Source organism: Acinonyx jubatus, chromosome B1 (genome assembly GCF_027475565.1).
Source record: "Acinonyx jubatus isolate Ajub_Pintada_27869175 chromosome B1, VMU_Ajub_asm_v1.0, whole genome shotgun sequence".
Classification (NCBI taxonomy): domain Eukaryota; kingdom Metazoa; phylum Chordata; class Mammalia; order Carnivora; family Felidae; genus Acinonyx; species Acinonyx jubatus.
The window spans coordinates 5,824,430-5,851,598 of NC_069382.1; the positions used below are offsets into that span (position 1 = coordinate 5,824,430).

General features: G+C 41.6%; 2 protein-coding genes across 7 annotated transcripts in view; one reads left to right on the forward strand and one right to left on the reverse strand.

Annotated features, from left to right (window-relative positions):
* MCPH1 (microcephalin 1) overlaps window positions 1-27,169 on the forward strand; it is a 269,736-nt gene that overhangs the window by 132,866 nt on the left and 109,701 nt on the right. Inside the window, exon 13 of one of the 5 annotated variants that reach the window (XM_053216226.1) lies at window positions 2,106-2,215. The exons of the other annotated variants lie outside the window; for them this stretch is intronic. Coding sequence (XP_053072201.1) covers window positions 2,106-2,135 — 30 coding nt within the window. The 3' untranslated portion in view covers window positions 2,136-2,215. Of the gene's footprint in view, window positions 1-2,105; window positions 2,216-27,169 lie in introns of those variants that run through there. 5 annotated transcript variants of the gene reach the window in all.
* The window catches only part of ANGPT2 (angiopoietin 2), a 58,555-nt gene that overhangs the window by 3,108 nt on the left and 28,278 nt on the right, over window positions 1-27,169 (reverse strand). The window contains exons 2-8 of one of the 2 annotated variants that reach the window (XM_027049971.2): window positions 24,921-25,076; window positions 20,492-20,613; window positions 15,476-15,705; window positions 12,938-13,065; window positions 6,602-6,703; window positions 5,872-6,038; window positions 1,662-1,792 (exon numbers count right to left, since the gene is read on the reverse strand). In XM_027049971.2, coding sequence (XP_026905772.1) covers window positions 1,662-1,792; window positions 5,872-6,038; window positions 6,602-6,703; window positions 12,938-13,065; window positions 15,476-15,705; window positions 20,492-20,613; window positions 24,921-25,076 — 1,036 coding nt within the window. Of the gene's footprint in view, window positions 1-1,661; window positions 1,793-5,871; window positions 6,039-6,601; window positions 6,704-12,937; window positions 13,069-15,475; window positions 15,706-20,491; window positions 20,614-24,920; window positions 25,077-27,169 lie in introns of both variants that reach the window. The other variant, XM_015080154.3, reaches the window with a different exon arrangement.

A 27,169-nucleotide genomic window follows, 5' to 3' on the forward strand; every position in this document is an offset into this window, starting at 1 on the left:
AATCCATTGACCACAGCGCTTACCTTTGTCTTTCCTGGGTGAGTAAAGAATGGATTTTTTGGTAATATAACTTATGGTCTCTATACATTAAACCCTGCCAACTTCCTGTTTTCCTTCACATTCAGTTTGTACTGTTGGCAGAATTTATGTTGCTGGTTTAAATATTTCAATACTTCTTCAAGGCGCCTGGGTGGGTTAGTCGCTTAAGCATCCGACTTCGGCTCAGGTCCTGATCCCATGACTCGTGGGTTCAAGCCCCACGTCAGGCTCTTGTGCTGACAGCTCGTGACCTGGAGCCTACCTACTTTAGATTCTGTGTGTGTCTCTCTCTGCCTCTCCCCCACTCATTCTCACTCATTCTCTCTCTCTCCCTCCCCCGTCCCTCCCTCTCCCTCTCCCTCTCTCTCTCAGAAATAAACATTACAAAAAAATTTAAATCTCTCAGTATTTTTAAGAACTAACATGTCAAACTTTCATCTTGTCTTGGTCATAACTGGTTGTGTTCATTCAATTTTTAAACTTTTAGAAATTGGAAGAGTGCATCTTCTAGCAGTTGATTTCTTGTCATTGAACTCTTATGTTTCTGACTAGTAATCTGGGTGTGGTTTCCATTTAAAAAAAGGTTTTTTTAAGTTTATTTATTTTGAGAGAGAGACATAGAGAGAGAGAGAGAGAGACAGAGCCAGCAGGGGAGAGGCAGAGAGAGAAGGGGGGGGGGGGGAAAGAATCCCAAGCAGGCTCTGCACTATCAGTATAGACATAGAGCCATATGTGGGGCTTGAACCCATGAAATTTTTTTTGAAGCCGTCTAATGAGAAAGGTAGCCAGCAAGAAGAGCATGAGAATATACACCTTAATGTAAAATGGACAATCATTCATTGTAATTTGGTGCACAAAAAAAGGTTGATTAGTTTCTTTGTGTTTGTAAGTATGCTGTATATTAATGAAATCTTAAAAAAAAAAAAAGATAACCGAAAATTCCACGTTTGACCAATAAATTATTAATAGGAGACATTTCTATGTTAATGAATCTTTGTCACTGTCTTGCTTGCCGTTTTGAATTTTTAACCTTTAAGTTTTTATTTATTTTTGAGAGAGAGAGAAAGGGGAGGTGCAGAAAGAGGTGGAGAGGAAGAGAGAGAGAGAGAGAGAGAGAGAGAGAGAGAGAGAGAGAGAATCCCAAGCAGGCTCTGCACTGTCAGCACAAGAGCCTGATGTGGGGCTTGAACTCCTGAACCATGAGATCATGACCTGAGCTGAAACCAAGAGCCGAACCCTTCACCGACTGAGCCACCCCGAATTTTTATCCTTTTTAATAAAGCAATATGAAATTGAACCATGGCTCTGACATCTGCTACTCAACGAGCACAAACTCAAGAGAGCTTGCTGAGTATCAGATGTCCCCTCTCAGTGCCAGAGTGAGGTCCCGAAGAGACACTCAGTTGGCCTGCTGACAGTTTTCGCGCAACATCACATTCTTGCTTAAGACTCAACAGTCTGCAAAAGTGAAAAACAAATCTCCCTACATCTAGCAAGTTAAGTCTGTTTATGAAATGTGGCCATTGTCACCAATCACAGGTTGAAGTCCAAATAGCCAGCCTCTCACTCTTATGAAATTCTTCCTTGCCAAAACAAATAGGAAGAGAGAAAAGCCATCCCACCTCCTGTGAGCATTTGTGAACATTTGCAAATACATTTGTCGTTGTCTGCATCCTTTGTGCTAAAATCATTTCCTGGTTGGCTGATGCTGCTTATTTTGCCGGCTGTCCCTGTAAGTCCTTGAAGGTGAATCCTGCAAGCATGCAAAGGAAAAAAAAAAAAAAAAAGAAAAGAAAAGAACATAATTGGCTTGGGCTGTTGATTTACCGTAGTGGAAAATTTTTTATAATGAAGAATTCCATTCTGCAGAAATGCGTTCTGTACTGGTTAGTGTGCAAATGCATACTCTGGACAAAATATTTTTGCGCTGGTATAAACAGGAACCAACTTATCATCAAATCCTTAGGCAGTGAGGAATGTTTTCATGAAACCTTCAGCTCATATCACTTGCACAAGCATCAACAGGGGCTTCAGGGCCCTTTCATTTATTTTCCTGCTGCTTTCAGATAAACAGAAGAGGGGGAAATAGAACGTGAAAGGGTCCTCTTTCCAAGTCTCCAGGCATCATCCGTACAGAAATGAGAGCCCCGAGATGAACAGACAACTTCAAGCGTCGTTATTTTCAGTGGGGTGGTGGGGGTGGGAAGGGCAGTGGGCAAGGAAGGATCACTGAATCTGGAGTAGAAATCTACAGCGCTGTGTAGAAAATACATCCTTATGGCTGCTTCGCCTCATTTCCATATAATATTGTAATAAACCTGCTAGATACTGAGAAAGGAATAAGCATAATATTAAGTCAGACACTAGAAAATAGCCCATCCTTGTAGAAGATTGCCCAAACCAGGCTTGCATCAGTGGTCTGTGTGCCAAGGAGGAGACAGAAGGGAAAGACAAAGTATGTGAACACTGCTTCAAGAAAGCCCATTGGCAGGTGGGCACAGTACAGCTCAGAGCAGGGTTTCACGTGCTGTTGTGTGGCTGTGCGGAATGTGACGTGCCTGTACTGGTACGTGGAGTAGGGCCGTGGGGGAGCCTGGGGTATGGAGTCTTCCTGACCGGGGATGCTACAAAACAAAACCCCTTCAATGTCTTGAGGGAGAACCGTATTTTAAGTCTCCAAAATGATGCTCATCTTTTGCTAACCACTACCTTGAAAGGAATGTAATTTCCAAGAATTCATGTTGGAACAGAGGGTAGAAAAGAAAGGGAAGGCTCACCAGGGACTGTCTCTAACCAGCCTGTGCCAGGCACTTTCACGGGTTTGTGCATGGAATGCATGCACCAGCCCCGAGAGGCAGGCATTTCCCCTGTTTTTACATACATAATTGTTGGAGCACCTGGGTGGTTCAGTAGGTTAAGCGACTGACTTCCGCTCAGGTTGTAGTCTCACGGTTTGTGAGGTGAGCCGCTCACCTCGGGCTCTCAGCTGTCAGCACGGAGCTGCTTTGGATCCTCTCTCTCCCTGGTCCTCCCCCGCTCACTCTCTCTCCCTCCCAAAATAAATCAACATTAAAAAAATTTACATATAAAATTGTTGAGGCTCAGAGGTAGGAGCATGGTGGAGCTAGAATCTGCACTAGACGCATCAAAATCCTCTGTTATGCTTCGGCCCTGATAGAACCTTACCAGGGATGTTAGTTTATTGAGGAATAGTTCTGAAAAGATGGGGGTATGGAGCACGCTAAACAGAGTTCCATAAAATGTTGGTTCTAAGTCACTTCTGTGTTAATGACTTAGATTTAAAATCGTTTTTCGTATTGCAGCCCTAGAACCCCCCACCTCCCAAGGCATTGGCTGAATTTCTGAATTTCAGTGCTATCCTCGTGTTTCAAAAATGACCCCGGCCCCTAACGCAGCCTCTGATTACCTGCTGCGAAGCGTTCATGTATGTCGTACTCATTTGTGGGTTTCTGAAACACTTTAATTTCTTTGCAGGCCCTTCTCATTAATCATAGATAGGGTTGAGATAAACCATTATGCTTGCCCTTACTCCTTTCCAGTCTCTTATCTCCTTTGAGCAACATTGGTTCTTACGGGACTCATGAAATTTCCCCAAAGGTGAGCAGAATCTGTGAGAATACTGTTTTTTATTTGTCTTTGTGAGGAAGGTTGCTATCATATTAGATCCTTCTGTTGTATGGGCCCTTGCTTTATAGTTGCTTTCTTTTAAATTTTGGTTATTAAGAATGACCACATTGTTAAAACTGCTTTAAATTGGTATCAGTTGATTTTATAGAACAGTGGAGTGAAAAAAACCAAGAAAACAAAACAGTGCCAGCATTTGATAATGACATCTCACTGTATGGAGCTGCCAGAATGTTTGTGAAAAGTGACCAGTCTTTAACATTTAATATACAAATAGTTTTTAGCTTCAGTAACAAAAAATATTCTATTGATGCATTTTGCCCTTCCTGAGAACATTTATTTTTCGGTTTACCAACCTTTGGAGAACACTTCTTGAGGGGGGAAAAAAAAAAAAACACCTCTGTGGCTGTAGTACGGCCAGGTGAATTAAACTGAGCTTTAAGTGAACGTGTGCTCTTTTAAATGGCATATCCAAAAATTGATCGCATTTCTAAAGGAAATATCTGTTAAGAACCATCTCAGTTTAAAATATCTTTACAATGTCAGCATACAAGGGTAATGACCCATTTTGTAAAATCTCCTTAGATAAACAGTCTAATCCTTAATTTTTTGTGGTTCTTTCTTTTTTTTTCTTTTCTTTTCTTTCTTTTTTTTTTTTTTTTTAATTCCTCTGTTGTAGATTCCTAACTGTTGCCAGTTGAGAAAATATTTAGCTTGGACGTAAAACAATGACCAACCACTCGTGTCTAAAAATTCATTGACGTTTTGATCTCTTTGGAGTCGACTTAGAGCTGCAGTGAGGCCCAAACACCTATCTTTTCATCCATCTGAGTCATTGCTCCTCCAGGAGAGCCCTGATCTGTCTCTAAGGAGACTTGCTGGGCCCTGTTTCACTGACTTTCTAAAAGTCATGTCAGTGCTAGCCGCACGTTAGCTGCGTTGAGAGTTTTCAGAATTTTGACCCCTGCTTATAAAGCAGCACATACTGGACATTATATGGTCCTCAGGTAGTTGTTCAGGCAAGCTGCTCAGCCTATTTTTATTTCTCTGCTGTTCACTGTGACCCTCCCCTGGGAAGCCAGCTCCAGGACTTTGAGATCGTGTTTATTTTCCAAGCTGTTCAGATCTCGGATTTTCTATTGGGCAGGGGGTCTGAGTTGGGTGTCAGTGAGATTCAGTTGGGACTGTAGACCACTGTTTTCCGTGGCGTTCCCATCGAACTTGATTTCTGACCTCAGCGTACGTATTTTCGTGACGTGTGCTTACGCCTTTCAGAGCCCTCCAGGGCTGTGTCGGTGACTGGACAGTTCTGCTGTGCCTCCTGAGGCCAATTCCCGCGGTGCCACCTGGCACGCGACCTCCCTATTCTCTGTCTGGCCTTGCACGTGCGTTTCTAGGTACCTCCTTCCCTGACGGCAAACGCGCCTTCCCGGTACCTGCCCTAATAGCAGCTCTCCAGGCACTGGTCTCTCGGTGCCTTCGCTGTTCTCCGCTTCCACGCTCACGGCGTTTGAGAGCCAGAAACTACATTCTGAGTCAAGGATGCCCGTGCTTTTCTTGGAACATTCTAGATTAGTGCCGCCAAATGCGTGGGGCAAGGCAAACACTAAGGGAGTGCTGTGAATCAACTGTTGTTTCTCTAGCAGAGAGTAAAGGAGTTTGCATGACTAAGCCTCCCACCTCATTCTGCCACTTTTTAAACTTGGTAACTCATCCTGACTTGGGGATGGAACGTTAGAATCGAGGGCGTTCAAGCTGCAGAAAGATAGATTGAACTGTTCAAACCTTTTCAGAAGAAAACAACATAGTCCTAGGTGTACATGTGTCATGATCTTGGCATGGCATTTTATGATACAGACGCAACATCCACATAGTCTACAAATATTTGTTGAACAATGCCTGTCAGCTGCCAGGCAGGGTTCATCTACTCCTTGAGGATACGCAGCAAAACAATGAAGGATACGCAACAAAACAAATGAAGCGTCCCTCATATTGTTAAAACCTAAGTTGGAATTTTAAAACTAGAGATAGTTACGGAAAGGCAGCATAGAACTCTAAGAAATGAGAGGTTTTTCCATTAAGGTATCCTCCGAGTACTTCAGATCCTGCTTAATGCAGTCGGGCTCTCCCTTCCTGGAATAGTCGCACAGCAAATCCATTAATGTCTTTCAGTTACATATAACTCACCTGTAATTGAATTCTTCACTGGAGAGAGAGAAATGTTCATACAGTGAGTACGCGTCATTCCCTTCCCAGTCTTTAAGGTGTATTTTAAGCACGTAGGGCTGTTGATTGGTCACTTGGAAAACAAACTCATTTCCCAGCCAGTGTTCACCGGAAGGGTTCCCAAATCCCTGTAATCCAAGTTGTAAAATTCAGTCACCTCATTTATTTTTAATTCATGTATTTGAAATCAGTAGCCTATCAGTTTAACCTGGGGTGACTGTCAGATACTCAGCAGAAATTCTTTCCTGTATTCTGAAAATTTGGGGGTCTTCCAGATAAGAAAGTAGATTTTTAAAAGGTCTGCTTTAAGAAACCAAGCTGCTACTGGAAGGAAATTAGTATTAGAGTAATTAGAACTACTTGGGGAATCACCAGGAGAAACATGAGCATAAACCGCTCAGGTTATTGACGTGCAGTTTTGAAAACAGTTGGGTTACCGAAAAACACCGAGCCTGCCATTAAAAGTAAGCCTCTCACTTGCATGCCTTTGTTTTGATCTCTAGTTTATACTACACTGACAGGATCATTCGTTACTGGGGAGACTGAAGCATCAGCTAAAGGGAACCCTTTGATAACAAAAATTGTCAGCAGTCATTGGTTAGTTTTGGATTTGTGGTGAAGGTTCTGCAGATCTTGAAAATCAGTTTTCACAAAGAAAATTGTGTTCAGATGGGTTGAAGAGCATTCATACCACTTTATATTCGTTCCAAGTCCTCTGGAAGTCAACACTGCCATCTTCCCGCCGCTGAATGATGGTCCACCCACCTCCAGCCGTCTCCATGTCGCAGTATGCCTGCCAACGGGAAGTGCACAGTCATTGTGTGGGAAACATCAGTGAGTCAGGTCTTCATTGGAACTCACGGAAACAGGACAGATGGAGATACCTATCATGTGACTTGTGCCATGGGGTCAATCTTTATGGCCTTCCAAGAAGCAGATCATTCTGAATACATTAAATGTTTATTTAGTTTTAAGAGAGAAAGAGAGAGAACGCACAAATGGGGAAGGGGCAGAGAGAGAGGGAGACCGAGGATCCCAAGTGGTGTCAGCACAGAGCCTGACGAAGAGCTCGAACCCACACGCCGTGAGCTCATGACCTGAGCTGCAGTCGGACACTCAACCGACTGAGCCACCCAGGCGCCCTGGTTTTAAATACAGTAAAACCTTGGCTTACGAGCATAATTTGTTCCAGAAACATGCTTGTAACGCACAGCACTTGTATATCAAAGCGAATTTCAAGAACCATTGGCTCAGTTGTGATCATGTGATGTTTGGTGTCACATACTCTTTTTGTTTGTTTGTTTGCATTTTTTAAATGTTCATTTTTGACAGAGAGAGACAGAGCATAAATGGCACGGGGTGGTTGTGGGGGGTGGGGGGAAGTAGAGAGACAGGGAGACACAGAATCTGAAGCAGGCTCCAGGCTCCAGCTCTCAGTACAGAGGTCCACACAGGGCTGAAACTCCTGAACCATGAGATCATGAATTGAGTCGAAGTTGGAAGCTTAACCAACTGAGCCACCCAGGCACCCCTCACGTACTACTCGTATTGCAAGACATTGCTCCCTTATCAAGTTAAAATTTACTAGAAATGCTTGCTTCTCTTGTGGATCACTCCCAGAACAGGTTACTTGCAATCCAAGGTTTTATTGTATGTTAAGAACCAGGAATTGAAAATGTTGATGGCAGGTAAACAGTAGTAGAACAAGATTTCAGTGCTGATGACAGTATGACTTTCCTCTGTTCTAGGCTAAAGACCCACCCCCAACAGCTGACCCAAAGATCGCTGTTTCTTAGAGATTTATTGTGAATGGGACATCTTGGCATTTTGGCCCCAAACCTCATCTCCAACCTATAGAAATCTACTAACTGGTGTTTGCAACCCCAGGAAGTTTTATGGTAGTTGCCAGTCCCTATCAGCTTTGCAGAGAGTTGTGTAGAAGGGGTGTTTTTGCACTGTAGGTTTTCTGAGACCCCTGTTATATTACGTTGTGGGGCTAGAAGGCTTCTTCCACATGGGATAAGAGTCTGTTCACCCCTCAGTATGAGAGATCTGAGGCTCTGTGCACCCAGCCTGGTGTATGGGACCTGAGAATCTGCTGGGAGCTCTGACCCACAGATCAGGACTTCAAGCCTCTTTGTACTTTGCTCACTGCCCATGGTATTTCACTTCCTAGCTATTTTTATTTTTGCTTTTAAACTGGCTTGGTGGGTTTAAACTTTGCTCAGAACACAGAATTCCTTCTTGGGCTAGGACCATGCATGCTCAGTTTCCACTCAGCTGGAGTTTTATTATGAAATTGAAAACCCCTGAAAATAAGATTACATAAATAGTTTTAAATAATGAGATTATAGTAGAACGAAAAATTTTCCCAGAAGGTTATGATAAATTTTCCTACAGCATACAAGGTAGTAAATATGAAAGTTAATGTTCAAAGCCAATGAGAAATAGTCCTACCCTGTTGTTTTCCTTTGTGTTTTGGGGAAATGGTAGAGATAATTTTGGCAGAGTAGGTCTAAATGTAAACGATTCTGCATTTGTGAGTTAAAATTGTAAAGAATGGGGGATGAAGGAGAACCAAGAAAAAGCGTAGACCCCCTCTTTCATTTTAAGCGGCTTGCCTGACACCTCATTGCTAACAATATAGACAGCTGCCCTGGGGACCCAGCTCCCTGTTCTCCAGCAGACTTCTCTCCGTGTCTCCAAGGGCCCGTTGGCCCATATAGCTTTCCCTGATGATCCTATGTTTGGAAACATATGCTCCAGTAAAGAAAACTACATTTCTTAAGAATAAAATGATTTTCCCATTTTTAATTAACCAGATAGATAAAACTGACCTGCTTAAGGCAACCCCTTATTGTCTCCCTGTATTGGTGTATTATTATTGTTAATTATCTTGTGATCATTGCTCAATACCACTCTGTTCCAAGTACCACACTTGGTACTTGGCATAGGTTATCAGCAACCCTGAAGCAACTTTGCTGTGATGCTGTAATGCTGCTCTTTTGAAAGGAGAAAACAATGGATAAAGTGAGATTAACTTGACCGGAAGTGCAAGATATAGGACTTGAATAAGGTCTCTCAGATTTTTCATTCTGTACTGCTTTTTCTACCATACCATGCAGCCCAAATCAGAGTAACTTGACCCTTTTGTTAAGAGACCAGAAGTCCCTCAACACAGCTCCAAGCTGATCTCAGTTCATGAATAATGCTGCCTCTTGTTTGCCCGTAGTCCACCCAGTGGTCCGTACTGCTTAGTTTTCTCAGTGTCTTCTAAGAAAATCAGTATAGTAAACTAGCTGAATATTGGTTTGAGGAGTCATATGTGTACAGAGAAGTCCACTTCCTCTGTATCCTAAATAGCATGCCGGTGGGTGGAAAGACCGGATATGGACTGGGGCAAGCCTGTCCTTACTCCGAGAATGTTTGATTTTTTGCTGTCAAAATCACCATTACGATGAAGTCAATGATACTTAAAATCAGAGTTCAGTTTTGTATGAAAATCAGAGTCCAGATTGGCTGAGAGTCACTGCCCGTGTGGAAATGGGTGGGGCCGTACTAATCTCTAACTCCACCACGGACAGTGATGAGATGATGAGAACATTTCCTCAGTGTTTTCTTGTCCCACTTAAAAAGAAAAAACAACAGAGAGTTCATAGAAGCTGAAGTGTCATGGTGAATTGAGTTGTGAAACTTTCAGGGGAAGATCATGTTCAAAGAGAGTTGTCCACATAGCCAGAGAGCACGGAGTGAAAAGGACGAGGTAGATTATCTCAGGATCAGGAAAGCAGAAGTCTTCGGACAATGCCCAAGACCTTACCACTCCAGCTGCAACAAACCTGAGGGCGGTTAATACTTTTGGTTAGCACACGACTACATGGTTCAGGGACCTGACATCTTGCTTCAAAGTCTTTCAACCAATAATGCTTGATTTAAATGCCATGCTTCGGCTCTGAGGCCATGGTGAATGACTGATAAAGCCGCAAACCCACAGATAAGCACTAGGGGACAGGTACCCTGTGAAATTTAGGGAAGGCAGTTATTAGGTCTCTGACCAGCAAGAGCATATTCAAATCCCTCTGGTGCAGTTTTTATTGTTGGCAGAAACCTAATGGGTTTTTCAAAAATAAAGTTGAAATACCTGGGCCCTTTTGGATAAAGGTCAGCCCAGAGATCTGCTGAACGTTCTTTTCCTGAACTAGAAGAAACAGGGCAAAAATGACTACCCTGTCATGCAGAGAAATTATCCCGGCATCTTTGGGGGCAGTCCGAATGGTAAACGGTTCCTATTTATCGAACTGATGGTTAAGTACCAAGCCCTGTCCTAAGTGTCGGATCTCCATCGTCATCTCGGAACAGCTCTAGAAGACTGGGGTTACTTCATGATGCTACAGATTGGGAAACTGAGACCTCACCCAGGGTAAACGACTTGTTCAGAGGCGCAAATTGGCAGAGCCAGAATTTAAACTCCAGTCTCTCAGACCCTCTCTCCCTGGATCAGGTTGTGAATTACGGAGGCTTAAGTCTGAAAGGGAATCTACAAGTAACTTAATCCGGAGCATTTATTTTACAGATGTGAAAATTGAGGTTTTGTAAGATTACTGTTCCCTGCTGTGTAAATGAGTTGTTTTTACTGCAAATGTTTAAAAGAAGTATAAATCCTAATGTTTCCAACCATGACCTGAGGCTCATGTCACATACTCCCGCCCCCACCCCACAGTACTATATATCTTCATCTTGCCATAGAACCCTCCAGTTAGGAGGTGGGGTTGATTGAGTGCCCTGGGGCGGGAACATGGCACTGAGTCAGGAAAACCTTTTCAGAGCAGAAGGTTGGGGCCGTGTAGTGGGCGATTGCCCCTCTGGATTTGCAAAGCGTCTGCCTTGCACTGATATCCTCGTTCCCCCTCCCATTGCCACTCCTGTCCCCATTTGCTCTAGGCTAAGAAGAGACCAACATCTGGTGACAGACAGTAGTTCCCAAAAACTTATGAAAACCACATTGCAAAGGAGATCGAGAGCCTTAGCACAGAATCTGTTCGTTACTTTCTCATCTGCAACAGACCATTTATGTTTTGTTTTTCTCCTCGCTAATGCGCTGCTTCTAGGGCACTGGGGACATTAACTGATTTCCAAGGTTGATTTAAAGCAGCACGAGTGAATTAGAAAGATTTTCTTTGGAAAGTATTATCTTGAATAGCACAATATTTATCTTTTAAGTTCATAATCAAAGTATATGTTACTGCTTCAAATTCTCTGTCTTTAAACCCTTAATGCTTAAATTTTGAAACTGTTTTTCTTTATTTGCATTTTAAATACTGAGGATAATACTGAGTTCAAAGAGGTAACACTTCCAGGAGCCTCTAAAATTTCCATTGTGATACAGTATCGATGGCCTTCTCTAGAAGTGTTTACATTGGTTTGTTCATAAGGGCGCCTGGGTGGCTCAGTCGGTTGGGCGACCGACTTCGCTCAGGTCATAATCTCACAGATGGTGATTTTGAGCTCCGCGTCAGGCTCTGTGCTGACAGTTTAGAGCCTGGAGCCTGCTTCGGATTCTATCTCCCTCTCTCTGCCCCTTCCCCGCTCGTGGTCTGTCTCTGCCTCTCTCTCAAAAATAAACATTAAAAGATTGTAAGAAAAAAAAAAAAAAAGAAGAAGTGTTTACATTGGTTCCACATCTAGCCGTTCGAATTAGATGCAAGCATATTTATAATCATTTAATATATACAGCTGTCTAATCATTATAAAAGACTTCACGCCGAATCTCATGTAATATTGTTTTAACTTATCAAACCTCTAGGAGAAGCCACGTTGAAATGTTCCTTGGGAATGTGATTTTCTTTTTTTTTTCCTTACCTGAAGCTCGGTGTCTCCCAAAGCAACTTCAGGAATCATGCTCCCTGAGTAATCCAGAAGGACTAAGAATAATTGAATCCAGCTATATCCTAACTTCTCCTGCTGAAAGGTTCTGGCTGTTGGTTCACTTTCTACAAAGTAATTGAGCTTATGCCTTGAAATAAAGTCCAAATACTTGAGAAGAAAATGAGCCTCTCTCTGTGGTGGTATGTTTTAAGTCTTCCAGCCTCCATTAGATGGGGTAAGGATAGCCCACCCACGTGGATAGCAATCCGCATGGTGTGGACTAAGACTCCTGGGTGTCCCTGAGACCCTTACAGTGAGTCCGCCAGGCTGGAACTGTTTCTGTAATGACACTAAGATGTTTTCGGCCTGTGACAGTGTAACGGTGTTTGTACTGATGGCACAGAATCATTTGGGGTGGGGGGCGGGGCGGGATCTGCTAGCACCCTGGGATGAATCGAGGGAATAGCCCACACTGTATTTGTGTCACTATATTGAGTCACACACTCGCAGTTGGGAAGAAGATAAGGCAGTTTCACTTCAGGATGTCTTTGACAAAGCAGCAATGACTATTCATTTTATTTAAGCCTCTACTACCGAATATAGGTCTTCCTATATGCTCTATGCTGGAGTGTGAGATGTCTATAAATCCCTTCTGCAGACCAGGGTACCGTGGTTGTGTCAAAGCAAAGCTCTTGTGGTGGTTTTAGTTGTGACCTACACGAGCCTTTTTTTTCTTTCTCTGATGGAATACCATTGCTACTTGAAATAGCCCGTGAAAGACAAACTATTTGCTTATGTAAACTCTAGTATTTAGAAGACATTTTCTTTAAAATGAGTGAAACCAGTCTGACGCTTTAAGGAAAACAACTCACAGTGCGATGATTAAGTTAAACGCGACGAGGATAGGAGAGAGAGATCTGTCTCCTACATTATGAGATAGAAATTTTTGCGTCACTGATGCGTATGGTCAGCATCTGTGCACAGTGACTGCACTTGGAGCCCTCGGCAAGTACCTGTTGTGAGGTAGACGCTCTGTGTTTGTGGCTTGGCTGTGCGTGAAGCGGGGAAGGGTCTGAGCACGTGAACTGTGTTATGTACTTCCTCGGCCTCCAGGAAGCCTGTTTCCGGCCAGGTAGTTGAAAACAGGACCCTGTCCCCATACCTTTATCTCCTCTGTGGAGTTTGGGAACACCAGCGTATAGATGCCGTTCGCTGTCCTCCCTGACTTGAATGCTTCTGCACAGTCTCTGAAAACAACTGCTTCTTCCTTAGCACTGAAGGAGTTCTTCGCTGCTTTAAAAAAAAAAAATAGGAAAGCATTTAAAGGGAGTTCATGAAAAGATAAAAGTTTATTATTTTGAGATGCACTCAGTGGTAAGTTTTATTACGTTTGAATTCTTATAATAAGCAAAAGGGACACACCAGCTCTTCTCCTTTCCAAAAAAAATTACTCCAGTAAGCCATACTTCTTTTTTTATTAATCAACTACATGTAATGCAACTATTTTGCAATTAAATGTAATAAACAATTACTTTAAAAAAAAAAAACTTCCATCTTGACTAGAATCACATAAAGTTACTGCAAAAGAGTAAAAAAAGAACGTACCTAAAAACGGTGGTACCTCTCCAGTGGCTGCATGGCATATCCCATACAGAGGCCACGTCTTGATATATTTCTTTAGACTGTTGGGTAAAGACATTAAGTATTCTTTGGATTTTTAGCCCCTGACCCACAGTAGTTTGTGTTCAAGACTACCATTAATGTATCTATGTTTTTGAAATTCTTACTCTAAGACAAAAAGTCCTAGTATTACAAAAGTCCCTCAGATTTTTACTCTGCTCTCAACATTTAGATTTCCCAACCCTTTCTGCCATTAGAAAAAAGGGGTGTGTGTGTGTGTGTGTGTGTGTGTGTTTGATCGTTCTTGCAGGTATTTATAGTAATTCTAGAGACCTACCAAAGCGCAGGTGTCTGGACTAGATGTACGGGTGGGCATTACAGGTAGACAGTCTCTGCCGTCACATCAGCTAGAGACGCGTGGGGAAAGGAAGGCCATTTCTGCTACTCTGTGTCTCCTGTGCTCCTGATCTCTGCCAGGATCTGAGCTGCATGGTTTTCTCTACTTTGGCTCATCAGAGCTAACACCTCAAGTTATCTTGCTCCCACCAGATACCAGATGATTGTCTTTTCCTTTTCTATGACGGTGAAACTCTGAGTTTTCCCAGTTACAACAGACTGAAACTCTAGCTGGAAGGCGCCCACTGCGAACTGGCCTCCAGTGTCAATCCTGCCATTTAGCACCAAGATAGCACTGTTTCTGCTTATTTCCTTGTGTAAGTAGAAACCTCGTTTAAGTGTTTCTTTTAAGATTGGGATGGCTGCATGGCTCAAGGATGATGAGAGAACACATTTCTTACGAAACTGAAGAATATCTTCACAGGATGTAAAATGCATCCGTGCCAAGAGAACACAAGTTTAAAGGACATTGGGAAATAAATAAGCCACAGTAAGAACTAGACCCGATTTGTTTACGAGAAAGACTTAAAATGAAAATACCGCACAGATTATGTATCACATTTCGGATTAATGACTGAAGCTGCCTCCCTTTTCTCCTCTAATATCCAAGAGAGATTGGAAGGTTAAAACAGTAATAAAGTAGGCAAAACATAACTAAGGATGGACTGAGAGAAGGGAACTGACATATCTTGAGTGCCAATTTTATGCCAGTCAATGCACGCATTAGCTCAATCTTCACAACAGTCCTCTGGGTTTAGATTCATTTTTTCCACATAATAAATAAAATCCACTGTGGATTAGTAACTTGTCCAGCCTCATAGCACCAGCTAATGATGGAACTGTAACTCAGAGTAGGCTCTTTGAGCCCAGGAATCATGTTTGCGGTGTTTTGCCTCATAATAATTAGTATAAATATGTATTCCCTCTCTCCTCTTCTTCCTTATTTTTATTCTATTTTATTTTTCCTTCCTGAACAGCATTTTAAAAAATTTTAATTCCAGTACAGTTAACATACAGTGTTATAATAGTTTCAGGTGTGCATCGTAGTGATTCCACAATTCAGGGAACGGCCTGACTCAGTGCTCATCATGATAAGCGTGTTCTTTGATTTCCATCGCCTGCTTCCACCATCCCCTCACTCACCTCCCTTCTGGTAACATTAGTTTGTTCTTATAGTTAAGAGTCTGTATTTTGGTTCTGTCTCTGTCTCTCTTTTCTTTTCCTTTGTTCATTTGTTTTGTTTCTTAAATTCCACGTATGAGTGAGATCATATGGTATTTGTCTTTCTCTGACTGACTTACTTCCTTAGCATAATGCCCTCTAGTTCTACCCATGTTTTTGCAAATGGCAAGATTTCATTCTTTTTTCATGGCTGAATAATATTCCATTACATACATATATTTTCCCCATAATTTGCCTATTGTAGATAATGCTGGAATAAACAGAGGGGTGCATGTATCTTTTCGGATTAGTGGTTTCATATTCTTTGGGTAAATACCCAGAAGTGGAATTACTTCCTCCTCCTTTTTTAATTGGTTCTGTATTAAGACCCTGTAAAGCTTTTATAGGAAACATGTAAGAGAAATAGTCCTTTTCTGACAGATGAGAATTTTTAAGGATTTTGAATTTCACTTAACCAGTGCAATTAAAACAGAAGAAAAGATGATAGGTAAATTTGACTTACAGCTTGATGATATCATAGTCAATAAATTATGAACGGTCTCCATCAGATCATGTTGCTGCTTTTGGAGAACTGAGCTATTCACCGTGGCGGTCACTAATTGTTTTTCTAGTTCTTCAATGATGGAATTTTGCTTGGATACTAATACTTGGAGCTGATCTTTCTCTTCTTTTATCGACTGTAGTTGAACAATATGCTTGTCTTCCATGTCTAGTACTTTCTTTTCCAGGAAACTTGTAGAGGGAAATAATTGTTAGTTTAGTGAAGGGTTTTCTGATTGCTTTGTATACATCAACTCAGTTTTGTACTTTTTTTTTTTTTTTTTTTGTAATGCTTATTTACTTTCAAGAGACAGAAACAGCAGAAGTGAGGGAGGGGCAGAGAGAGAGAGGGAGACAGAGAATCCGAAGCAGGCTCCAGGCTCTGGGCTGTCATCACAGAGCCCAACGTGAGGCTCAAACTCACGAACCATGAGATCATGACCTAAGCCAAAGTCGGACGCTTAACTGACTGAACAACTGAGGTGCCTCTCGGTTTTGTAATTCTTAAACAATCTTTAATATTTATTGAATTCCTGCTTCTCCAAGGCCCTCTGTTAAGATGTTAAAGGAGTTGCCGCAGCCCTGAAGAAACTCTCAAACTTGCCGAGAACTCTAGATAAGCAGATGGGACATAGATATGAGGATAAAATACCCTAACCAAAATGTAAGGTCCGTAATTAGAAGTTATCACATGGAGTGCATTTGAAGACCATGGTTTTGCTGAAGGGAATTGTGGACAATGAGAAGGCAGCCTTGGTGTTGGGAGCACATGGGGGCGAGTGGAAAGCCCAGGCTGAGAACCTCACTTCTGTATGTGACCACCTGTGTCACCTGCATCAGGCTGTTCCCTGTCTGCATCTCAGGTGAGTGTCTTTCTAAATGAACATCCACCTGTAGATATAAATTTCTATGTAAAATTAAAGCAGTAGATTAGATAAAGATCTCTGGGGTCCTTCCTAGTTCAAATAATCTGTAAGTCTACGATGCCTTTTTGAGGGCAGTAACATTTTCTGAATCTTTAACTCTGTGAGCAACATTACTCAGCCAAGAAACTGACTACCTACTAAAGGTCTTACCTATAAGCAGTAACAATCAGTATAAATAATTATTATTAGAAATTCAGTTGTAAGTCTTAAGTTTATCCCAGCCAAGTCCTTGTAAGTTGGTATATGACAGTAAGTGTTGTTCACTATTCCAAGTCAGAAAGTAAGCAGCTATTACTTACTGCTTAAGTAAGTAAGCAGTAAGTAATACCCTGATTTGCACTTTATTTATATTTCATCAGGTTTCTCCCATCTCTTTTAAAACTATTACATCTCATTATTTTTCCTGCTATCAGCTTATTCTTTTAATTGTGTATCATTTTGTTAATTTAAAAACTAAGATGACTTACTCTAAGCAGAAGTTAACCTAAAAATAAACGCACAAGGTGTACCCAGGTGGTTCAGTCGGTGAAGCATCTAACCCTTGATTTCAGCTCAGGTCATGATCTCATGGCTCGTGGGATGGAGCCCCGTGTCAGGCTTTGTGCTGACAGCTCAGAGCCTGCTTGGGATCCTCTCTCTCTCTCTTGCTCTGCCCTTCCCCCACTCGTGCTGTCTCTAAAATTAAATAAATATAAAAAAATAATAAATACATAAAGTTTTTCTGTTTTCTGCCTGAAATCATTTCTAGTACTATCATTATAGGCAGTATGCTTTCAAAGCACTCCTGTGATGCTTGACCTAGACAATTCACATAAAATAAGTGAGGCATTTTTAAATTACTAATCTACACTGCCTTCAAAATGACATTGCTTGAAATTTCTTATCCAGCTGTATTCTGTTGTCTTTAATACTTTGTGACGAGGCATAAGAGAAAGATGGGACAGTCCTATGCTCCAGAGTGTGAATGAGAGTGTGAACACTCCTAGATGGATATTTTTTTTTTTAAAATAGCCTGTATTGAAAAATTATTTTTTTTTTTAATTTTTTAAAAAATTAGCCTGTATTGAAGAGTTTAGCAGGTCACCCCAGACCACACTGGCTTTGAGAGCAGGACCATGTAGGCACGGAAGCACAGATCATGGCATTTAAAGCTATAAGGAGTGTCAGATCATATCCTCCAGCAACACTTTGCAAAATGCAGATTGGGACCTGTTACTGGCCTGTGAGATCCATTTAATGAGTCACAATCAGCACTTTTTAAATGAGAGCGAATTAATTACATAAGATAGAATAGATGAGAGTCGAGTGCAGGTTCATAGCAACAACTCTCCATTCTGCAACAGATACCCAGGCCCAGAGTGCTAAGTGGCGGAAGGAAGGAGATGGGGCGGTATGGGGAATCCATACGGTGGGTAACACTCTGTAGCGTGGTGTTTGGTTTTCTGATACAGGGAAATCAGTGTGATCATCCTTATAAAAATTGGACTTAAGTACAGCTTATCTTCCTATTAACATAACTCACAGTCAGGTGAGGCGTGTGAGGAAATACCCTGTGTAGGCAGAAATACCAAGGCTGAATCCTGATTCTTTTATGAGTTTTTATTGGCTCTCTTTAGAAGGGGGCAGCATCCGTGGCAGCACTTTTCAATAACAATAATTACCGTAACGATAATCACAATTTAATCGAGCTGGTACAACTAGGGCCTAAATGAATCCTTTATTTTTAAAAGAAAAAAAAAAAAAAAAGGAATGATTAGGTGAAAAACACATAGTAATTTTCACCTTCAGCTGGTGAACCTAAAAATGGTATAGTGGCAATTTTCAGAATATCATCGACCCTGATCAGTACTCTGACTTCATCTGAAACTATTCCATGAAGAAAACAGTTGCACTTTTGGAGACACATTGAAAGTAATTTAAAGAAATGGTTTGGCACATGTGCAAAACATTCACATATATTTGTAACGATGTTCTTGCGAGCGAAATCCTAGGCTAGTCAAAACGTAAGGCACCAGAAAACACAGCATGCCAAACTCACCGAAAGATGAAAAATCATCTGCACAGTTTCCTTATTTTTATTTATTTACCATCATCAACTGAAGCCTTGTTATCGTCATTTCGTATTTGTGTCAAAAGAGGCTGTGATTTCTGCAGCCCCTGCAAAGATTATTCTTCCTGCAGGTACAGAGTTGTTACGTATGGTGTTTATGACAAGTCTGCTGATAAAAAGCTATCCCTTTCACGATCTATACTCTGAGAGGCCATTCGGAAACAATCTGTGTACAACTCCCGCGTGAGTGAGAGATTTGCAGCCCAGGCTGTGGTGCACTGCTCTTGTAAGTGATACGCAGTCTTAGCGTGTCGGGTATGTTTGACACGGCGGTTTTACGGAGGAAATGTGATGTTTAAACTTAATGTCATATAAAACTAAACTCCGAGTATTGGAAAAGTGTACTGCTGCTCCATGTAGATTCAACTGGAGGACAACGTGAAAGATTTAAGTAAAAAAATAAAAAAGTTGGAGGATCACATAGGCAAGAATAATCAGAAGGTACAGCGAGCCTCAGGATGTTTGGGATCACTATTTTATATGTTGTGAAGCTTTGACATACAGAGACATTTCCCCAAATCATGATGAGCAAAGGATGTAGGGAAAGTTGTTGATTGTATTTCAAAGCAATTCCAGCTGACTGTGCGTAACGAAGTTTACTTGTAGTAAGTGAAAACATGAAGCAGTGTGTCTGAACTCAGGAAGAAGATTTATACTCCTCAAGGCAAAAGGCAGTACGATGTGGCAAATATTTACAAAGATGATACTCGGGAAACATAACTGACATGCTTAACTGATAATTTTCGTGTTTTAGCATACTAAATTAGAAACATAAGGAGGGGATGGTGTGCAATACCAGGGTGCATTCAACAGACTAATCAAAACCTAGGTATCTCCCAGCCCATACTGTTTTGGCAAGCAACAAAAGTAATCACTCAGCTCCTGTATCTTCCTGTCACTGCAACTTCATTAAATAAAAGAGAACATTATTAAATAAGACCATTTTAAGAGATTGTTGTATCTCAACGTTTGGTCTCAAACTTTTATTTTTTTACTTTGCAGAAGAAAAAACATTGAAACACTAAAGAAAAATATTTGAATTAAAAAACTATATTTGCAAAAGAATAAAAAAATAAATCTATTTGCTTTTGAAAATTCTAAGTCAATAGTGGGCTACACCTGTTACCCAAAGAAGAGAAAAGGATTATTTCAGCTGAGTTCTTGATTAACAGGAAAGAATGATCATAAGACAATAAGTTTATCGTCATTTTTGGGTAAGAAAAAGTTATTTACTTGAAATTACTTAGTTCTGAAATACAGTATATTGTTGTCTGACCACTCTCCATGTCATATGCACATCTTGGTTAGAAACAAGTTGGTAGACAAAATTATCTTCGTGTACTCCCGTCTGCAATAAGCCTTTGAAAACAGTCCCCACTGATCACCCAAAGTTTGTCTTTGTATTGGCTTTCTTGGGATTTTTCTAGATCTTATTTAAATATTAACATAATATTTATTAATGACTTCCATTTTTACTTTATCATATGTTTTAAGAGTAACTTTTGCACCATGAAATGTGCCTTGTTTACACTGTAAGTGTAGTTTTCCACCTGTGGGTCATTTTGCATTGGAAGTGATGACGTTCCCAGAGGCAAAGGTAAAAAGCCTGGGCCGGTGTTACTTTTATTCCAAGACACTGGCAGCATTTTGTCACAGATTAACTTGGGCGGTATTGAGGCAGAGCTTGGAGAATCACTGGAGGAGAATCTTTAAGGGGCCAGAGAATGAAAAACATCGAAGACTGGATTAGAAGGCACACTTCCACTTTTTCCCAAACCCTCTCCCTGCCTTTCCCTCACGAGGTGTCCAGTCCTGACCCTATGCATTAAGAAATCTGGCATTTTGGAAGCCATTCTTAGAAATGATAGGCACGTGAAATAAGCTTTCAGATCTACAAGGTACGCAGTTCTGGCTTATAAATTTTTTTGTGTGTTTTTATTACCTGTTCTTATCTTGCAATTTGTTTATTTCACTGGTCTGGTCCAAAATCTGTTTTTCCAGTTTGCTGGTGGAAAGGGAATGTTCCAGAAGCTGAAGTTCAAGTCTTGTTGTCTGATTTAATACCTAAATGTAACAAAATAAAATTCCTATTTGTCATTTTTAAAGTTACATAGAACTTCCTTTTAATTAAGTCAGCGAAATTATAGGAAAACATAACTAAAGCGTTTTTTATTTACCCAAGTATCGTATTTTGGCATATTCTTCATGTTCAGAAAAACCTTGAAGTCCTGGATTGCCTCAGACTGTGGTTGTTGTTTTTTTTTTTTTTTTCTGGTTTTTTTTTTTTTCAACCATGTCTTTTTTTAGAAAGTGTTTAATAGTTCTGGACAGTAGTATTTGTGTCAAATAATATAATGCTGTTCCTGTTGTCATGTTTTAGCATTTCTTTTCACACAGTGAGCCAAGTAGGAGTATACAATGGTCATATTTAGTACATCAGAAGTTGTTGATAAATGAAAAAGGTTTTGCCTCTGCTCAAAACGAAATGCGGTTCTCTTACTTGTCAGTAGACGACATGGTTAGAAGTCACATGCTTCCATTCTATAAAAATGTAGCTCATTTTTATTTTTATGTTATTTTATTTTTTTAATATTTTTAAAATTTTTAATGTTTGTTTATTTCTGAGAGAGACAGAGTGTTAGCAGGGAAGGGGCAGAGAGAGGGGGAGACACAGAATCCAAAGCAGGCTCCAGGCTCTGAGCTGTCAGCACAGAGCCCGACGCGGGGCTCGAACCCATGGACCGCGAGACCGTGACCTGAGCCGAAGTCGGATGCTCAACCGACAGAGCCACCCAGGCGCGCCAAATATAGCTCATTTGTAGCCCAGCATTTCCTACTTTGTATTCACTTGGTTAGCCTTTCATTTTTTTTCTTTTCCACTTCTCTCCTCTCTTTTTTTAATTTTAAAAGTCGTGTCAGCCAGTTGGGAAACAGTAATGCATCACTATGAAGTTCAGTTTTGCTCTCCGGGCCCTGTCATATGCACTGTCACTGTTCCTGTCGTGTTCCAGCAACTTTAAGGATGACTTCTTTGGCGTTCGGCTACCTTCTAGCAGGAAGAGTCTGTTACTCACATCCTCTGGGTTGTGGTTATTCAGGATGTGACATCACGTGTAAGTGTAAGGCAGAATTGTTGCCCAGGAATAAGGGTCCTTGAGAGAACCATTGTTTGTTCAGGGTCTGTGTCATTCATAAAAGGCCTGGTCTGGCCCCACTGAGCAGCTTTAGGGACAGTCCTGTCCTTGGTCAAAGCTGGATGAGTTCATACCATGAGCTCATTCTTGTTGAATGAATGACGGCATTAGCTAGCAGAAAGGTTGGGTTTTAATATTAACACCTGGAATATAGATTTGGCCTACATCTTCTTTGGGCCCAAATATTCTATGTCAGTTATTTCTAAAAGGAACTGGAAACTTGGGTCTTTTATTTAATTACTAAGGGCTAGGAAATGAGCACAATGGGCCAGAGATAGGGAGGAGGGCATATAGGTCCTGACCGACCAAGGATCAACTGCGATGTTTTTCCATCACTTTTCCAAAGGCCTCCAGAGCAGGTGACTGTCTATCCAGGTCAGGTGGTTGTCTCTGGTCTGTAAGACCTCCGATCTCTACCTGTCCCTCATTGTCCAGTTCAATAGCCTCTGAGTCTGACAGGCTAGAAGAATCTTCTAGTCAGAAAATTTTAGGTTTGGATTTAAACCCGTTTCACACAGTAATTGCTCAACAAATGCCTTAAATAGATTTGGTGCATAATTTGGTCCCTTCTCTAGGTTCAGACATTTTAATGTGTTTGGTTGGACATTATAGGCTGATTTCTTTATAGTCATTTTCTGATTTTCCCGTTACCATAGATCATGTGATACCTAGTTTCACAATTGATGTTTTAAAAATCATGTGATCCAACCAAAGCTTAATGAAAGCTAGAAAAACTGACTTACACAGGATGTAGCAAAGGTTTAAATCATTGCTTTTTTGAGGCACCTGGGTGGCTCAGTCATTTAAGCATCCGACTTCGGCTCAGGTCATGATCTCACGGTTCATGAGTTTGAGCCCCATGTTGGGCTCTGTGCCGACATTTCAGAACCTGGAGCCTGCTTCGGATTCTGTGTCTCCCTCTCTCACTGCCCCTCCCCCACTCATGCTCTGTCTTTCTCTGTCAAAAATAAATAAATAAATCATTGCTCTATGTTTTACACTTTATTACCATTATCAGAAAATATGAGAAATGTTTACTCAACAGACATTTTTTGAATGAGCTTGATTTCCCGCTAGCTTTGCTATCAAACGGTGAGCGGTGTGACTTAGGCATTACTAATTTATTTTAATAATTAACTACAGATATGTTGATACACTTACATTAAAATTTTTATCTTTTCATTTTTCACTTGTATCACCTCTTGGGATTACAATTTTCATACCTTGTGAATTCATCATGTGATACAGTTCTATGTTTTCTACACTATTGTAACATTGTGGAAAGACTTGGTAAAGAAGTAGCTTCTTAGTCTAGCCTCAGATAAACGTGTTTTATTCTCCTACTGCTTCCTACTGTTTACCCTGCTTTATCCAACACTTCTTATGGAGACAAGGAAAGAATACCTGTACTCTTCTAGATGTGATCTTATTACAGCTGGGAGGCTTGTAGTTTCTCTTACCTCGTGTCCCCTTCTGGCTCATGTCTGGCATTTCTTTCAGCTGAAGTAGCATATGGAAATAATAATACATCATAGAAAGTATTTGCTATTAAATCTACTTTTTTTTTTTTTTTGAGCATTACTTAAAGCTGAGAGTAGGAAGGTACTAACTTCTTAAGCTTATAAAGAGACCAGAGAGCAGATGTACCAATGTTGAGACTTGAACTAGGAGCATCTCCGCAAATTCTGCCAACAGCACTTTTTTCCCACCTGGACTATTCTTTTTTTGTTTTTTAATTTTTTTTTTTAATTTATTCATTTTTGAGAGACAGAGACAGAGCACAAGCTGGGGAGGAGCGGAAAGAGAGGGAGACACAGAATCTGACACAGGCTCCAGGCTCTGAGCTGTCAGCACAGAGCCTGACCTGGGGCTCGAACCCACGAACCGCGAATTCATGACTTGAGCCGAAGTCGGATGCTCAACAGACGGAGCCCCCCAGGCACTCCTCCCACCTGCACTATCCTTACTCAGTCGCAGGTTGTATGTCATTTGGCCGGACTCTGGGTAAATTGTGTTTTAATGTTCTCATGTTCACTGTTTTGCTCTTGTTCTTGTCTTATGTTCATGTTTTTCTCTCCTGCTGCGATTAATCAGCAGCTCATAAAACCTGAAAGCTAAAAGGGAACTTAGAAGCCAGTCATTGGACCCAGCCCTCACTTGATAGTTCGAACTGCCAAGGCCCGCAAGAGCCGAGTCCCATATGCAGATTCACTCCCCAGGTGATGGTGAAACCAGACCCATTAGAGAAGTCAAGACTTCCTGCTGATGGCCAAGCCCCCTGTGCCAGAACTGCTGCTTGCCTCTGTCTGTGACCTCACACCACAAACTGCTTGCAGAGTTCTTTGAGATTTGATGTTATCTTGAAAGTTAGCTTTAAGAGCAAAGTCACTTGGGGCACCTGGGTGGCTCAGTCAGTTAAGTGTCCCACTCTTGATTTCGGTTCAGGTCGTGATCTCATGGTTGGGTGCGTGAGTTTGAGCCCCATGTCTGGCTCCGCCTTGATAGTGTGGAGCCTGCTTGAGGTTCCCTCTCTCCCTCTCCCTCCCTCTCTCTCTCTCTCTCTCAAGGTAAATAAATGTTAAAAAATAAAAGAAGAAAGTTTCTTGTACTCATTTTTTTAATTTTATTTATTTTGAGAGAGAGATTGAGAGTGTGTGTGTTGGGGGGGAGGGGACGGGACAGAGAGGGAGAGGGAGAGAGAGAATCCCAAGCAGGCTCCACACTGTCAGCACAGAGCCCAGCATGGGGCTCCATCCCTCAACCATGAGATCATGACCCAAACCAAAGTCAAGAGTCGGATGCTCAACGGACTGAGCCACCCAGGTGCCCCAGTGCTTTTCATTTCTTAAATGAAAATCTGAGGACTTATCTAGAGTCCAGAGGATGCCAGCAAGGCAAAGGAGCATTTCTCATAGAGTGTCAAGTGTGCATCATATGAAATGATTTGAATGCCCTTCGTAGAAAAAAAATGTAATTTAACCTCAGTATTAAGAATGAAAACGTATTTTAAATTCTTGTCCAGCCACAAATTGTTAATTTCTTATCAACTCCTCTTTTTTCCTGCTGCACCCGAGCTTTCTTCCCTCGCCCAGTATCCAACTAAGTAGCCACACAGTGCAATTTCTCGCTAGCAGTTACTAGCCCAGACCGTTACGGGTTTTCTGTTTCATCACTTACTTGTGCTTCAACATCCGTTAACTTCCGTGTTTGCTCTGCTGTTTGATTCAGTAAGTTTGTGCCTATTTCTATCATCACGGCCGTCTGGTTCTGTACTGCGTTCTGTTGTATCTCTACCATTTCTTTCTTCATGTTGTCCTGGATATAATTCTCAAGCTAGAAAAGCACATGGGTGACAAAGACAGTCATCAGCCAAATCATCAGAAATCTTATTCCTAAGTATTTTCCCTTTCTTTTAAAAAATCTGTTGGAAGACCTGTGCCTTGCTCTGATCTTGCTGTTTTTTGTTTGTTCGTTTGTTTTTTATCACTAGCGGAACAACACAGTGTGGTAGTGTGTTGACTTAAAATCTGGCAGCTTAGTGACATCATGTGTGGGAGACAGGCCGTTCGTCGTTTTTGGTTACCTGCAGAAGTCTACACTGCGGCCGGCAAGGGAGGCAGTGTGGCCCCGGCTCAGAGGCGGGCAGACAGCGGTGCTGTCCAGCAGGGTCTCTTCAGGCTGCAGCTCTATCCGTGTTAGGCAGGAAATGAAAATTTGGTAAGAAGCATCACTGTTTCTCCCCCATTCTAGACGTGTGGTTTCTTGAAAAAGAGACTTTAGAAGTCAGTCTTACACAGAGTATGAGGAAAGGCTCTCCTTTGGATTCCCCCCCCCCCCCGTAACAGAATCACCCCTCACCTCCACATTCTGCCGCCCTACCCTCCCCCCCACTTCCCTCTTAACCTTGTTTGTCTCCCATTAGACCTATTACGCTTTTCCCAACGTGCGTGCAGTCTTCCCAAGTTCATCATTTCGTATACCAGGCAAACTCGCAATCCTACAACTACTTCCTTTATCTACTCACACGGCCCGGCGTGGGGGCACGCCAGCTCAGTATAATATTAGCTTCAGCACAAAAGGGTGAAGAAGCTGATTTCACTGCCTAGGCACAGATACCTGTATCTTCAGCAGTAAAATTATATAATGAAATATAAACGCAGGACACCCAGGCATATTGGAAAAAGCACGTGGACACCTGCTGTCCGATTTTCCCTTGACTCTAGGGTTGTTGCTTAGCTTTGGGGGCACCCGGTGAACTCCGATATAAAATAGGATTTCTGATTGGTCAGAGGAGGGTTTGAAGGATTAACGAAGCTATGCTTTTACAGTCCTTGTGTGCACGCATAACTTCAGGTGCTTAAAATGTAATTTTCTTTCCTTTTTGTGTTTCATGGTGAGCCAACGACAGAGCTACAGGTGTATTCATTGACCCAAACTGCAAATTCATGGTAGCAGAAACCCCTATTTTTATTTCTCTTTCTCCTAGTTATAACTCAGAATTTTTTTAATTAAATGGAAAGATGAGGATAAAAATGCTCATAAACACCTTTCTTTAAAACTCGTAATTCTCTGAGCAGAAACCATTCATAAAGTCTGTCATCAAACAGCCTTTCTCCTAAAATGTTAACCACAAAGTAATTCTCTGCTTCTGCATGTAAGAGTGAGAAAGCAGAATGGGAGGGGTGGAGCTTTTCCCTTAGAGTTCAAAGGCTTCTTTGTCGGTACAACTTATTTTTTTGTTTTAACTTATTAAACTTTTTTTTGAGAGAGAGTGGGGGTGAGGCAGAGAGAAGGGGAGAGCGAGAGTCCCAAGCAGACTCCACACCCTGCACAGAGCCCAGTGTGGGGCTCGACCTCATAACTGTGAGGTCACGACCTGAGCCAAAATCAAGAGTCTGCTGCTTAACCGACTCAACCATCCAGGTGGTCCTGTTCTGTCTTGACCGGTATTATGAGTTCTAGAATTAGTGTTAGAATTTTATATTTTCTGCCTCTGTTGCTGGCTTGCCGTTGACTCTGTCCCTACTCCTGTGCCCTTCCCACCTCCCTCCATGCTGATTATCTTGAGGGTCACTGGTTGCTCTCTGGTTCTCCCCTGGTCCCTAGCAGATGAAATAGCCTGAAAGCTGACAATGACTACACAGCTCTGACCATCTGTAAAATCTTGTCATTGAAGCCTTTGCTTCTCCACATGAATCACAATAGATGAGAGCGCCATAAAAAATGGAATCATGTGCTATTGCTTGGCGGCCCAAGAAATCTCTCTAGTGTAGACTTAAGAAAATCTGAAGAGCGAAACCCTTGTCAACCCTTCCCTAACTAGCGAATGATAACTGGCTCAGGCTTTTTAGTGACCATGTCCTTTCTTAATTTATTCTTCTTCCCTTCCCTCGCCTTTTTAAAATTGTAACTTTTATGATTTAAAT